We start from the raw sequence: 16,317 nt of genomic DNA, 5'->3' as shown, positions 1-16,317 counted from the left end.
GAAGTCCCGCCCTTGGGACGCAACGTTCGGTAGGGAAGTACGTGACGTCACCCGCTGCCATCTATCGGACCATGCTGTGTGCGTTTTTGTTTGCATTTGATTCCTAGCACTGGATATAGTGCTTTTTATGTAAGTGTATTTTCACTATTAAATGTTATATTGGTTATTGCGTAGAAACACTATGTTTTGTTTTTCTTACATCGAATTCCATGGCTGCTATCCATGTTGATATTACTTGAGATCTGCCATCCATGCTGATATTACCTGAGATGTATTCCTTTCCTGCTTGGATTATGCTGTTACATGCCTGGGATTGACCCTTATGGGAAAGCGATTTTTTTATTATCAGTGAGGTGAGCGGCCATTGTTACTATTGGTGGAGGTCTCCTGTTAACCCACGCTATATCACCTGCATGCCTCATATTGTCAGTCACTTATAAGAGAATCACCTGGATGATCTTTATTTGGACTTTTCCTCTAGCGCTGCACTATCTACTTTATATTGTGACACCTGCCTAATTGACCATCTGTTAATTCAGTGGTCCACTTGCGAAGGTGAGAGTACCCATTTCTAGCGGTGGAGGGATCACTTTTAGTTTGGTGTGCTATCACGTGGTGAAGATTCTTCTACATCAGGCACTTCTGGATTTGGTTCCTTTTTGGACTATTAATAATATTTACATTTATGCATATATTTTTGTCACTATATCCATAACATAAGTTTTGCGCTGCACTTTTTTCTATATGTTTTGTATCTCCCTGGATTTTGTGATTATCCTGTTGTGTTCAGCTGGCATTACTGGTGATCTGAACCCCGGGGGTCTGTTTCACTTGAAATTATTTATATACACTTATTTTGATCTATATATTTGCGCTGATTGCACCTTTGTTTTTCGTATAATGACAATACATTATTTCTCCCAGACTTTGACAGTGCCCTCCAGATCAGAGGTCTCCAAAGTATGACCCACAGGCCATATCCGGCCCGCTAGGATGTTTTAATGGTCCCGCAGCTAGAGTCATCAGACTCGCCACTGGGACAGTCTCTCTGCCAAAGCATTGTCGGCTCTCAAAACCTATTAAGCATACTCACCCCAGGCAGTATGCAGCACAGGTCTTGCAACCACTCCCAGCACTGGACCTCAATTGATCCCGATGCTCGGCCTCAACCAATGAGGTATTTCAGTGCAGACCGACTGCATCTTCTGGCTCCCACCCGCTGTTTACATCAGTGTAATTTTTCATACAGCATGCCTGTGTAACAACAGGGCAGGAGACAAGATGGGGCGATGCAGAAGATCTGCACTTGAAGCACAGTGCATAGCGGTAAAGTACAGAGAGACTGATGGGGAAGAAACAAATGTGTGGCTTGAGGATATATTGGCTATGTTGGGGACACAGTTGTTGGGGAGGTGTGAAGTTGATTGTTCTGAAGGGGACACATTTGTGTTGTGGGAGATGGCTCTGAAGGGGACACAGTTGTGGAAAGTTATGGCACTGAAGGTGACACAGTTGTGGAAGGTTATGGCACTGAAGGGCACACAGTTGTGGAAGGTTATGGCACTGAAGGGGACACAGTTGGGGGTTATGGCACTGAAGGGGACACAGTTGGGGGTTATGGCACTGAAGGGGACACAGTTTGGGGGGTTTGATGGCACTGAAGGGGGCAAAGCTGTGGGGGGAAGGGGTTTATGGCACTGAAGGGAACACAGCTGTGTGTGTGGGGGGGGGGGGGGGGGGGGGGGCGTTGGCACTGAAGGCCATGCTGAATTTACATTTAGTGAACTTGGCACAACTTTTCCATTGCAGCTGAAGTTTGATAAACAGACCCTGAAAATTCGAATTATTTCCACAGCTTCGGCACAAGATGACCCTGTGCTCTGTCATGAAAAAAAAGAATTCTTGGAAGTATTACAAAATATGCTCATATTGGCTCAGATGTCGGATGTAGCGCTATGAGTCATTTCTCCTGCAAATTCAGTTATTTTACAAACAGTGCAAATTATTTCATTGAGGAATATTTGAGATTGTTAGATTAACCCATGATAAAAATACAACAATTCCCTTTACGCATAAGATAGCAGGGGTTGTTTTCATACAAATCCAAATATTAACAGTTAATTATTGCAACCAGTCCGGAGCTGACGTAGACTTTGCAGTATTTTGCTCTAGGATGGTTCAGGCTTACTGACAAATCTTTCTATGACCAAGCTTTCCAGGTATTAGTTAAATGCTGGGATAAATGTATAAATGTAGAAGAGGAGTATGTCAAAAAAATAAATGCAGTTTCCACTACTATTTAAACTCAAAAGTCCCGGTTTGACTTGAACGCCCTTGTATATCATAATGCTGTGATGTCCAAAGTAATGGCATTTTCACCTAGACCTACAAGATTAACATTATGCTGCTAACCCAGTTTTACATTTTTAAATATTCCCTTGATGATTTTGTGTGTTGAGGTGCTAGCTATTAAAGTGTACACCATAAATACACCATAAATCCATAAATCCACAAAAAATCAACAAAAAAACAAAAAAAAAACACGACTTCCTGATGATGCCTTCTGGTGAAATGCATTGAGGTCCTTGTAGCAGTGGTATTTCCCGTTTCGTCACATCCGAAGCCCAAAGATACGAGCAGTGAGGATTTTAAACAAACCAAGCGATTTACAGTGGGTGCCACTACATGGCACAAGGAAATGTAAGTTTTCTGGCTTATGTTTTTATGGAAAAATAGCTAGATTCAGGTAGCCCCGCGCAACTTTAAGGCGGCGTAGCGTATCGTATTTACGCTACGCCGCCTTAAGTCAGAGAGGCAAGTACTGTATTCTCAAAGTACTTGCCTCCTAACTTACGGTGGCGTAGCGTAAATGCGCATACGCATGCGCCGTCCGCCTACATTTCCCAGTGTGCATTGCGGCTAAGTACGCTGCACAGTCCTATTGATTTCAACGTGGACGTAAATGACGTAAATCCCTATTCACGTGGAAGCGCCACCTAGCGGCCAGCCTAAATATTGCACCCTAAGATAGGACGGCGCAAGCTGTCGTATCTTAGATAGGTTTAAGTGTATATCTTTTTGAGAATACACTTAAACTTAGGTCAGCGCAGATTCCGAGTTAGGTTGGCGTATCTACTGAAACGCCGACCTAACTCTATGTGAATCTAGCTAAAAGTTTTTAATATACGTACTGCACAATTATTTGGTATTGTTTGTTCATTTTGGAATATCCCTGCTGGTGACATTGGATGTTTGCTGAGCCCATATCAACAGAAAATAATTTCATAAAAGCTGTGAGGATCCTGGTGGCCAAAAGTTATCTGGGTATCCTTGCTGGTGAAACTGGATGTATGCTGAGCCCATACCAATATAAAGGAATTCCATATAAGCTGAGAGGGTCCTGGTGGCCCAAAGCTATCTAATGGTGGTGCACATTTGTAAAAAGGAGCACTTTCAAGTAAGAAGAGTATGGATCACAAATGAACACATGGTGACATTAAGAAATTGTATAAAGTACTGTTATTCCTGTAATTGATTACAGGACATTTTTCGACAGCACTGAATTGTTTTATTTTGATTCACTTATGTGGATTTATGTATCAGATTTATGGTGTACACTTTAAAGGGGTTGTAAAGGTTTGTTTTTTATTTTCGAAATAGGTCCCTTTAAGCTAGTGCATTGTTGGTTCACTTACCTTTTCCTTCGACTTCCCTTCTAAATGTTTTTTTTCTTTGTCTGAATTTCTCACTTCCTGTTCCTCAGTAAGGTGTTCAGTAAGCTGTTCTAAATGACTTTCCACCGCTCGGATGATGGTGGAAAGCTTACTGAGGAGAAACAGGAAGTGAGAAATTCAGAAACAAAAACATTTAGAAGGGAAAGTGAACCAACAATGCACTAGCTTAAAGGAACCAATTTCGAAAATAAAAGACAAACCTTTACAACCCCTTTAATAGCTAGCGCCTCAACACACAAAATCATGTGTTTTTTTGGGATTTATACCAAAATTGATGGCAGCTGGTTGATAAGAAATTAGGAAGTATACAGCAGGCACTTTTTCATTCTCTAATTACTGTATTCCCACGATTCATACCTTAAATCCCCATGGTGAGTCATGTTGACAATTTTTTGGTTATGAAAACATGTAATAGTCTAGTCTGGAAAGGAAAACTGCGTGTTTTCAATTACTTTCAGCCAGTCTGCTTTTCCTGTCTTTTTTGGTAACTACAAGGTTTGCCCAGCGTAACATGGCTTTAAAGAATATGTAAAAACAGTGAAATTAGTAAATGGAGTAGGTGGACAAGGAAGAGATTCTACAATTCCTTCTCGTAAGCTGTCCAAACAGAATTCTCTGCCAGCCATCTGCAAACACAGATGAGAGAATGTGGCTCAACGGTCCTAAAAAACCCCACAAACATTTCTATGTTGAGAGAAGAATGCTGAGAAAGTAAGTCTGTAAAACAACCACTCAGACTACAAATTGGTGCTTGAAACCAGCGGCTAAATGCAGCTTCAGCCTTGGCGCTAGAAATCCTGGGATTTGGGGCATGTGTACTGTAGTTTTGGACTGTGTCTTGTCAAGGTCTCACAGATACAGAAGACCAGTAGAAGTACTGTAATGCCGCGTACACACGATCGGACATTCTGACAACAAAACCGTGGATTTTTTCCCGACGAATTGTTGGCTCAAACTTGTCTTGCATACACATGGTCCCACAAATGTTGTTGGAAATTCCGAACGTCAAAAACGCGGTCACGTACAACACTACGACGAGCCGAGAAAAATGAAGTTCAATGATTTCCGAGCATGCGTTGAATTGATTCCGAGCATGCGTAGGATTTTTGTTCCTTCGGAATTGCATACAATCTGAATTTCCAAAAATAACTTTTGTTGTCGGAAAAAATGAGAACCCGCTCTCAAACATTTGTTGTCGGAAATTCCGACAGCAAATGTCCAATGGAGCCTACACACGGTCGGAATATCCAACCAAAAGCTCACATCGAATATTTGTTGTCGGAAATTCCGACCGAGTGTACTTGGCATAAGACTGTAAGCTCCTTTTGGGCTGAGCTTCCCTAATTAATAAGTTCATGTCACAAAGAAAATAGAGAAGAATTGCTGAAATTTAGCTTCCAATATCCCTACTGGATATCGCACAATTTGTAACAAAGTGCAGTGATGGATGACGTCTTACTGGTTTGGGCAGCAAAAAGTAGATAGGATCATGTAAGTTGAATTTTAGGTAAGGTGTCACCAATGACAGAAAATGTCCATGAGACATGGACCTAAGCAGATACAAAATTGTTCACCTTTGTTTTTTTGTTGGTTGTGTTTTGGTTGTTTTCTATTGTTGCTTAAAGCGGAGTTCCGGACACAATTTCACTTTTTAAATATAAATACCCCTGTAATACACAAGCTTAATGTATTCTAGTAAAGTTAGTCTGTAAACTAAGGTCCGTTTTGTTAGGTTGTTACAGCATTTAGAGACTTTATAAAATAGAAATTGACGGGGGCCATCTTAAGTGTGGGCATCATGAAGCCAGACTGTATGACTTCCTGGATTTCAGCCTTGCACATTTTGCACATGCTCAGTGCTGCACAAGCAGTGTCCGATCAGGTTTCAGCACCTATGCTTACCAAGTCACATGATTCTTTGAGACTGGGGAGTGCACAGACTCCTGGAAAGTTACACCCACTACATTCCCAGGAGTCTGTGCGGTGTAGGTTAGGAAGCATTAAGCACCTAGGTGCAGGAAGTGGGAATATTAACTATTCTGCCTAGCAACAACACTTTGAAGGCATCTAAAAAAAAAAATGTTTTCGTAAAGGATTAATTACATTTTTTTAAAACTACTGATGTAATGTTATATTTATGGGTGGAACTCCACTTTAAGTGTATGACCTTTTGCAGGATGGAAGATAGCTGCATAGTCACCATCTTCAGTAGCTACTCTCGATATTCAGTGCAGCTTCTGATCAATACACAATTATTGGTAGATACATAAATAGGTAGTGTAGCTAGCTACTGAAACAAAACTGTAACTATTAAATAATTTGACATATAAAATAATAACAGGCATCTGTAGCTGATACAAATTTATGCTGCAAAGTAGCTAATGTGACGCAGCCCAAATGACCCGAATGGTCAAAAGAGCACAAATTATAGTTCCTTCCTCTAAGCAACACTCCCATGACCAGTCAGATCTATACTTCAGTAAGTTAAGTCCTCTTTTGTTGTGTAGTGTCCTGCCCCAGGCTGAATATATTTTGTTTTTAGCTCTGCGGTACTCAGTGGAACAGCAATATATTTTTCAGGTTTGATCAGTAAACCTGGTGGTTAACTGCTCCTGCCTGCCTCTGGAAAAAGCTTCCAGAAATAGAATTGGATCAATCTTTTGGCTATGAATAATTATCTGACCCCAGCCAATCCCTAGGAGGGAACGCCCAGAAGGTGGCTGTGGAGAAGCTAAATGTTTGGGAAAGCTTCTTCTTCTGGGGCCTCTGCCCCTGGGAGACAGCCTGTGCTACTGTAAATGGGTTCCTTTTAGGCCCCAGTGTGTGCCTGGCTGACAGCCTGAAATACATCTGCTGAAAGAGACTTCCTTATGAATCTGGGCTTGAGAATGATCCCCTTTCACTGAATGTGAGAGCTGTCTCTGGACATTTGGTGTCTGTGCTTTGAGGGCTAGACTCCAAGGGTAGCTACAAGGACTGTAGCTCAGTATGACTGCCTGTCCCCTCTACCTTCAGGAATATTTAAGGCTTGGAAGCTCAGTTAACTTCATGCCACACTGATAATCTGAGTGATGCTAAACGTTTGTACTTCTGCTGCTACAGGCAAAGGATCACTGCAGGGCACAGATGCCATGCTGGGATTTTTGGCAGATATGGGGAGGTGAACATATAATTTCAGCATACCAGGTAGGGATGTGTGACCTCTGAGATTTTAGGGTGATTTGAAATACCAAGTGTATACATTACAGTATGTATGCAGGGGCGGACTGACCATTCAAGAACTCGGGCACTGCCCGGGGGGCCCCATCAGGGCTGCCAGGCTCAGTAAAACCAGGGACAGTATGTAAAAATATGTGTTTTTTTTACATCTGTCCCTGATATGTCTGATACCGACATGCTTTTGATGTGAAAATCTCGAGATTTTAGCTGCCCCTCCTCTGCACTGCCTCCTGGCGTGGTGGCCATCTGTATGCCCGGGGGCCCCATAATCTTCTATTGCCCGGGGGCCCTATGAGTTGCCAGTCCGCCCCTGTATGTATGTATGAATGTATCTAGCTGCTTTTTTCAGGCAAACTAATCAGCAAATTATTCATACATGTATATCCCTAAATGTTTCTTTTAGCTAATGTTGAATTTATCTTTACCTTTTGGCCCTCAGATATTATGCCGATAACACCACTGCCTCATGTGAGAGATGTAACAGAGTCTGCAAGGAATGTCAGGGACCAAATTCAAATGACTGCGATGCCTGCTTCGATAATTTTTTCCTGATGAGAACTAGCAAACAATGTCATAGCTCGTGTCCTGAATACTACTATGAAGACCATGCCCAAAAAGTTTGTGAAAGGTGCCACCCAACCTGCAAGACTTGTAGTGGTAAGAAGTTCTTGCTAAACTGCTCAAATGCAGAAATGATCGGTACAAGAAAGCACATTCACACTGTACTTTCTAGAACAGGGGTATTGAATTAAAATTCATGGAGGTCCGATTAGTAAAAATTTCTTCCCGCCGAGGTCCGAATCGCATTTTTGTGCGATGACTCAGATTCTTTACATCACAGCCCAGGTGTGCAGGCACAACAGTCCATTCATTTGAATGGGCTGCTGTGCCTGCGTTTTCTGCTGAGAATAGGTCCTGGCACCTTTTTAAAAATGCAGTCGCATGGAAACTGCATGGTGCATTTGTACCATGCAATTTCCATGTGCTGGAAATTGCACCCTGAATTTCAGTGCGTTTAAGAGCCAATGGTACCCCTACACGTTTTCTGTGCAGCACCTCATTTTGTGCGCAGCTGCTTGTCCCCCTTCACATTTTCCCCACCACAGCACTGCTACCCTTCACATATCACCCCACACAGTATTTCCCCCCTTCACATATCCCCCAAACCGTATTGCCCCCCTTCACATATCCCCCCACAAAGTATTGCCCCCCTTCACATACCCCCCCCCCACAAAGCATTGCCCTCTTCACATATCCCCCCCACAAAGTATTGCATCCTTCACATATCCCCCACACAGTATTGCCCCTTAACATATCCCCCCACACAGTACTGCCCCCTTTACATATCCCCCACACCGTATTGCCCCCCTTCACATATCCCCCCACAAAGTATTGCCCCCCTTCACATACCACCCCCACCAAGCATTGCCCCCCTTCACATATCCCCCCACAAAGTATTGCATCCTTCACATATCCCCCCACACAATATTGCCCCTTAACATATCCCCCCACACAGTATTGCCCCCTTCACATATCACCCCACACAGTATTTCACCCTTTACATATCCCCACACAGTATTGCCCCCTTCACATATCACCCCACACAGTATTGCCCCCTTCATATATCCCCCACACAGTATTGCCCCCTTTACCAGACCCCTCCACACAGCACTACCCCCATTACCTCGCTTCCCATCCTTCACAGTTCCATATATTTTCCTCCCTTCACTCTCCTACCTTTCAGAGAGCGGAGAGCAGGAGGCGGGACAATCCTAAACTGAAGGCACAGCAGCACTGGGCAGGGAACGGAAGCTGCTGGGTTTACTTTTAACCGCTTCGGGACCGCATACCGCATATACACTGCGGCAGGGTGGCCTGGCTGAGAAAAATCACGTACCTGTATGTGATTTTGTGCACAAGGTCTGGAGCGTGCCGACGGCGACCTGCTCTCACAGCAGAAACATGGATCTCTGTTTTCCTCCAATGTCATCGTTCCCCCCACATTTTTGAAAGCACTCCCTAGGAGCACACATAACCCTCTGATCGCCCTGATGTTAACCCCTTCCTTGCCAGTGTCATTTATGCAGTGACAGGGCATTATTTTTAACACTGATCACTGTATTGGTGTCCCTGGTCCCAAAAAAGTGTCACTTAGTGTCAGATGTATACCCCCCCCCCTTAGTAAAGACCCCCTCTATCAGTATAGACCCCCCTCCATTAGTATAGACCCCCCTCCATCAGTATAGACCCCCTCTATAAGTATACACCCCCTTCAGTACAGATCCCCTCTATGAGTATTGACCCCCCTCCATCAGTATAGACCCACCCTCAGTACAGACGCTCTCTATCGGTATATTCCCCCCTTAGTAAAGACCCCCCTCCATCAGTATAGACCCCCCTAAGTGCAGACCCCCTCTATAAGTATACACCCCCTTCAGTACACATCCCCTCTATGAGTATAGACCCCCCTCCATCAGTACAGACCCACCCTCAGTACAGACCCCCTCTATGAGTATATACCCCTTCTAAGGTAAGAACCCCTCTATCAGTATAGACCTACCTCAGTGCAGACCCCTCATCAGTATAGACCCCCCTCAGTGTAGACCCCCTTTATGAGTATAGACCCCCCTCTATCAGTATAGATCCCCCTCAGTACAGACCCCCCTCCATCAGTATATACCCCCTTCAGAGCAGTCCCCCTACATCAGTATAGACCCTCCCCTCAGTGCAGACCCCCTCTCGACTTTTTCTAGTGTTCCCCCTCTCCCCTCCCATAGTGCCCCCAAGCACATGTCCTCTTAACCCCCCCCCCCCCCCCCCCCATTACTCCATCATTTTTTAAATTGCCCCCCTTCCTGGTGACTGTCCCCCTCTTTTGTCCATCTACATTACATTACAATGTACAGATCTCAGAACAGCGCAGGATATGCACAGTGGTGTGTGTCCCTCTGGCTCCCGCCTCCTGTGTAGATATAAACAGAGAGGAGCAGAGGTGGCTTCGGTCTGCTCCACTCCTCTGCGCGAGACAGGGAGACAGCCGGCGACTCGGCGAGAGACGCAGATTAGTGTAGGGGGCAGTCTTATCAGTGCCGCTGCCCACAGGTGTCACCCCTCTGGCAGGGGTCACCCGGGTGCGGCCTGCACCCCCCCTAGTGACACCACTGCTAACCATTAAGCCACTGTGCTGCCCATAGCTAAAAAGTATCAGTAAGGCATGACTAGATGACCATTAAGAGTCCACTCTAGCTCTACCTAAATCAAGTTGAGACCACATGTTTTATGGAATTCAAAGACCGTGAATAGTTCTTGTTCTAGCGCTTTACACTGTGCTTACTAAAGCATGCACAAACAAGAACACACTACATGACTGCTGCTCATAGGGTTCAGTGAATGAGCAGGGTAGTCATCAGGCTACACTTTAAACTTGGCCATACATGGGCAGATATAACATGTTAAGTTTTTTCCACCTAATGCAATGTAACCCTTTGCATGCTCAGGCTCAGATCATAACAAATCAGGAATAATATTCCCTCAATGCAACTGTTTTCAAGTACTAATTGTCCAGACTACTCCACAAGAAATATCTTTGTATCACTGGCAAATTATATGAGGTCCTATTCAAATCGTACAACCTTTATTTTACAGATACCAGGCTCTACCTTGATACAGTCCAATGACACACCATGACCAATAAATGCTGTTCCCCATCAGCAGACACAGCTGATGCCTACACACCTTAAGGCTCCATTCGAAACCTGTGCAATTTGTAATGCGGCTTTGGACATCAAAGTCGCATGACAAGTCGCACCCCATTCTTTTCAATGGCACCCATTCAAAGTGACTTTTTAAAGGTGCCTGCATTACTTTCATGCGACTTTTGATTGAGTGTAAAGTCAAAGTCGCAATCCATAGTCACACTGGAAATTGTGCGACTTTGGAGACACACTAATGTGAAAGGAGTCTAAAGCTTCTTATGACTAAATATTAACATTTTTTTTTTTGTTTTTTTTTTATCCAGGTTCAGGTGCCCTATTGTGCACATCATGTGTGACAAGTTACGAGCTGCAAGGGGGAATTTGTCGCTCTGAGTGTTTTGCTGGAGAATACAAGAGTGCACAGGTATGCAAATTTTAGAGATATACAGCTACATTTCTGCAAGGTTGCATTCACCCATGTATGCAGACTCCACGTTTTAACAGAATGTCACATATTAATGTAACATCAAAATTATATATTAAAAAATTGAATTTTAATCTGCCTTTTAAAGGGACCAGATGTACCGTGTGAACAATGCCATGAAAGCTGTATAGAGTGTAAGGGACCTGGACTACTGAACTGTACTGTGTGCCCAGCAAGCTTTTCACTATATGTGAATGAAGGAAGGTGTGTGCATTGCTGCCACTCTAAGCCAGAAGGCTTCGGTGAATGCTGTGACTGTAGTGAAGTACCAGGTAAGAATAATATCAAATATTTATAATATATTTAAAAATAGTAGTAGTCAGTACCTAGTAATATGTAGTTTTCGCTCATAGGAAGCCATTTAGATGGTGGGTATTGTCCTTAAAGTGGCGCTTCACCCAAAAGGGGAACTTCTGCTTTAAGTACTCCTCCCCCTCCTCTACCTAATTTGGCATGTCCTTTTTTTTGGGGGGGGGGGTGGATGCGGGTAACTAGTATTGATTGGTAAGGAAGGAAAAAAAAATCCTGGAAGGCCGCACTCCATTGAAGGCATCTTTATTAGTAGTTACTTCATGTTACAGAAAACAGGGAGAAGCAGCTGACGCATGTATGGTGGTGCTTAAAGCAGTGGTTCACCCACACTAACAACATTTTAGCATTAAATTAGGCATAGTAGCGCGAGCTACAGTATGCCTGTATTGATTTTTTTTAGCCCCGTACTCACTGTGCAATCGTATAGATAAGATTCCGACTCCCCGCGGGGAATGGGCGTTCCTATCAAGAGGGAGGATGATTGACGGCCGGCTATGGCACGTCACGCTCCCCGAAGATAGCCGGAACAGGTCTCGGCTCTTCACGGCACTATACGGCGCCTGCGCACAGACTATGCGCAGGCGCCGTGAAGCGCCAAGTGTTATTTCGGCTATTTCCGGAGAAGCGTGACGTGCCATAGCCGGCCGTCAATCATCCTCCCTCTTGATAGGAACGCCAATTCCCCGCGGGGAGTCGGAATCTTATCTATACGATTGCACAGTGAGTACGGGGCTAAAAAAATCAATACAGGCATACTGTAGCTCGCGCTACTATGCCTAATTTAATGCAATGAAAAAAAAAATGTTTTATTAGGGTGAACCACCGCTTTAATCATACTTAATACTTCTCTAGTATTGATGGGTATTTGCTCCCACTTCTACTCGGAATCTCCAAGGGCGCATCTAGGATCAACTGGCTTATATACAGCTACCTGATTGGACACTGGCAGAATAGAAGGCCACAGTGAAATATTCCTACTAGCTTTTGCTAGTGTCCTTAGTTGATGCACCTCTTTTCTTTACTGAGAGAATTTAGCTTCCTGCTGTGGTGCTTGATGAATATCTATCTCTCTGAAAGATGATTTTCCACCAAGCTGATGCTTCTATTATGATTCCTGCTGAACCATTGGGGACAGTTGCTACTACTGCAGCTTATGGATCAGTTGACTTGCTGACAGGTCAAAAACAAACAAAAATTCCCAGCTCACTTACCAGCTAGCCTGCAATAAAAAAAAAACCCTTCCCAGCAGTTTGTGTTAAAAACAAGAAGTTTATTCATACACAAACACAATTGCAAACGTGTGTAAGCCGCAGTGGTCACATCAAGGCACCTCATTGTACTGTGGACCTAACTCTATAATTCTGAGAGTCTCCCAAATGTTTGCCTGGAGGAAGCTTAGCCCACCCCTCCTTAAAGTTATAAGGATGCAGGGGACACTCAACGAGGGCACAATGGCAGCTGAAAGCATCCAGTGTATCACCACACCAATTCCCCAACTGTACAAACAAATGGCAACCACTCCAACCTATAGCTGACCTTTGCAGCAAGGAGCACATGAAAGGGCAATACACATGAAAAACAAACAAGAATTCCTAGCCCACTTACCAGCTAGCCTGCAACACAAACAAATCGATCCTGTCTAAAATTTCACGTTTAGTTGCACTGCATATTAAAAAAAATTGGGTTTAGTCACACTGGAGGAGATTTATAATTTTGAGAGTCTCCCAAATTGGAGCACACATAGCAGAGGATGGATTATGGGCAGGCTTGCCTGGAGGGAGCCCATAGCTTCTTAAAAGTACAGGGATGCATAGGACATGCAGCAAGGGCACAATGGCATCTGAAGTTATCCAGTGCGTCCCCACACCAGTTCACTGACTGTACAAACAAATGGCAACCACCCCAACTTATAACTAGCCTTTGCAGCAAGGAGCACATGGAAGAACAACGCACATCAAAAACAAACAAAAATTCCTAGCTTACTTACCAGATAGCCTGAAACAAAACCAAATTGACCCTGTCTAACAGTTCATGTTAAAAACAAGGGCCTGGAATCACGTAACACTTACGCCGATGTATCTACAGATACCCTGCGTAAGTGTCAATGTGCGCCGTCGTATCTATGCGCCGTGCCCATAGAACTAGATACGCCTGAAAATAGGCTTCCCCCGACCGACGTAACTTTTCTATGCCAGCGTATCTTGGGCGCATATTTACGCTGGCGTAGGTTACGTTCATGTCGTAGGCATTGAGCCGTCGTATCTTAGGGAGTATATTCAACGTGATTCTGAGCATGTGCGCGCATGCGCCGTTCGTTCGGCCATTCATTTGCATGGGGTCACGGTTCATTTAAATGTATCACGTCCACTTCTAACTACTTTGATTTAGGCCGGCTTACGCCAACGAGTTTACGTTACGCCGGCGCAATGTTGGGGAGCGAGTGCTTTGTGAATACTGTTCTTGCCTCTCTGTGTTACGTCGGCGTAGCGCATATGAGATGCGCTACGCCGGCAGAAATATGCGCCGCTCTACGTGAATCCAGCCCAAGGGGTTTAGTCACACACTATCAAGGTACCCCATTGTCATGTGTTCCTAATTCTATAATTTTGAGAGTCTTCCAAATTGGAGAGCATATAGCAGTGGATAGGTTAAGGGCAGCTATGCCTGGAGGGTGCCCACCCCTCTTTAAAGTGGAGTTCCACCCATAAATATAACATTACATCAGTAGTTTTAAAAAAATGTCATTAGTCCTTTACAATTTTTTTTTTTTTTTTTAGATGCCTTCAAAGTGTTGTTGCTAGGCAGAATAGTTAATCTTCCCACTTCCTGCACCTAGGTGCTTAATGCTTCCTAACCTACACCGCACAGACTCCTGGGAATGTAGTGGGTGTAACTTTCTAGGAGTCTGTGCATTCCCCAGTCTCAAAGAATCATGTGACTTGGACAGCACAGGTGCTAAAACCTGATCTGACACTGCTTGTGCAGCACTGAGCATGTGCGAGATTTGCAAGGCTGAAATCCAGGAAGTCATACAGTCTGGCTTCATGATGCCCACACTTAAGATGGCCCCAGTCAATTTCTATTTTATAAAGTGTCTAAATGCTGTAACAACCTAACAAAACGGACCTTAGTGTACAGACTAACTTTACTAGAATACATTAAGATTGTGTATTACAGGGGTATTTATATTTAAAAAGTGAAATTATGGCCGGAACTCCGCTTTAACCGCTTTACCCCCGGAAGAATTTAACCTCTTCCTGACCAGAGCACTTTTTGCGATACGGCACTGCGTCACTTTAACCGACAATTGCGCGGTCGTACGACGTTGCACCCAAACAAAATTGATGTCCTTTTTTCCCCACAAATAGAGCTTTCTTTTGGTTTGTATTTAATCACCTCTGCGGTTTGAATTTTTTGCGCTATAAACAAAAAAAGAGAGACAACTTTGGAAAAAAGAAAACTATATTTTTGACTTTTTGCTATAAAAAATATCCCCAAAAAAAAAAAAAAAAAAAAAATATATATATATATATATATATATATATATATATATATATATATATATATATATATATATAAATTCCTCAGTTTAGGCCGATATGTATTCTTCTACATATTATTGGGAAAAAAAATCGCAATAAGCGTATGTTGATTAGTTTGCACAAAAGTTATAGCATCTACAAAATAGGGGATAGATTTATGGCATTTATATAAGTATTTTTTTATTACTAGTAATAGTGGCGATCAGCGATATTGTGACTGCGATATTGCGGCGGACATATCAGACACTTTTGACACTATTTTGGGACCCTTGTCATTTATTATACAGCGATCAGTGCTATAAAAATGCACTGATTACTGTGTAAATGACACTGGCAGGGAAGGGGTTAAACACTAGGGGCAATCAAGGGGTTAAATGTGTCCTAGGGAGTGATTCTGACTATAGGGGGGATGGGCTATCACTGACATGACAGAATTCACTGCTCACGTAGATCCCTGCCATGTCACTAGGCAGAACAGGGAAATGCCTTGTTTACATGGGCATCTCCCCATTCTGTCTCTCCGTGTCACGATTGCGGGCCGCCGGCGAACATCGAGTTCGTCGGCAAAATAAAGGGGGCGTACCTGTACGCCCATTTGCCCACCGCTGCCATTGAGCTGACGTATATCGGCATGCAGCGGTCAGCAAGTGGTTAAAGTTTCAAGGATGCACGGGACACCCAGCAAGGGCACAATGGCAGATGAAAGTATCCAGTGCATTCTCACACCAATTCCCCACTTCCACCCTAACCTATAACTAGCCTGTGCAGCAAGGAGTACAGATATGATGGCTGCATTCGCTTTCTTCTTTAGGCTTTCTTTTTGTCTGGTGATCGAGCCAACAACTCTGTTGTTTTTCAAAAGAACAAGCTGTCCTGAAAATCTATCAATTAAGAGTAAGACAAACCATTTACTGTACCACTGACAGGGTTGCTTACAATGATCAGCTTTTATTTATCCATTCAAAACTTTTATCGCATAAAAAAAAAAAAGAGTGCAGTGTGTGTTAATGTACCTATAGCTTCTAGTTACTAGTACATCTAATGCCTTGTACACATGATCGGAATTTCCGATGAAAAAAGTCAGACAGAATTTTTTCATCAGATATTCCGACCGTGTGTGGGCCCCATCGGATTTTTTCTATCGGAAATTCCGACGGACTTAGAAATTCTATCGCAAATTCCGATCGTCTGTGTGGAACTCCGACGGAGAAAAAAACATGCATGCTCAGAATCAAGTGGACGCATGCTCGGAAGCATTGAACTTAATTTTTCTCGGCTCGTCGAAGTGTTGTATGTCACCGCGTTTTGGACGGTTGGAATTTGGTGTGGCA

At 43.6% G+C, this 16,317-nt stretch overlaps 1 protein-coding gene across 1 annotated transcript in view; it reads left to right on the top strand.

Moving 5' to 3' along the window:
* Window positions 1-16,317, top strand: part of PCSK5 (proprotein convertase subtilisin/kexin type 5) — a 508,063-nt gene that overhangs the window by 486,756 nt on the left and 4,990 nt on the right. Inside the window, exons 34-36 of the mRNA XM_040356083.1 lie at window positions 7,393-7,610; window positions 10,972-11,072; window positions 11,221-11,404. Coding sequence (XP_040212017.1) covers window positions 7,393-7,610; window positions 10,972-11,072; window positions 11,221-11,404 — 503 coding nt within the window. The remainder of the gene's footprint in view (window positions 1-7,392; window positions 7,611-10,971; window positions 11,073-11,220; window positions 11,405-16,317) is intronic.

This window comes from Rana temporaria, chromosome 1, assembly GCF_905171775.1.
Source record: "Rana temporaria chromosome 1, aRanTem1.1, whole genome shotgun sequence".
In the NCBI taxonomy this organism is placed as follows: domain Eukaryota; kingdom Metazoa; phylum Chordata; class Amphibia; order Anura; family Ranidae; genus Rana; species Rana temporaria.
This window is presented reverse-complemented; position numbering and strand designations above follow the sequence as displayed.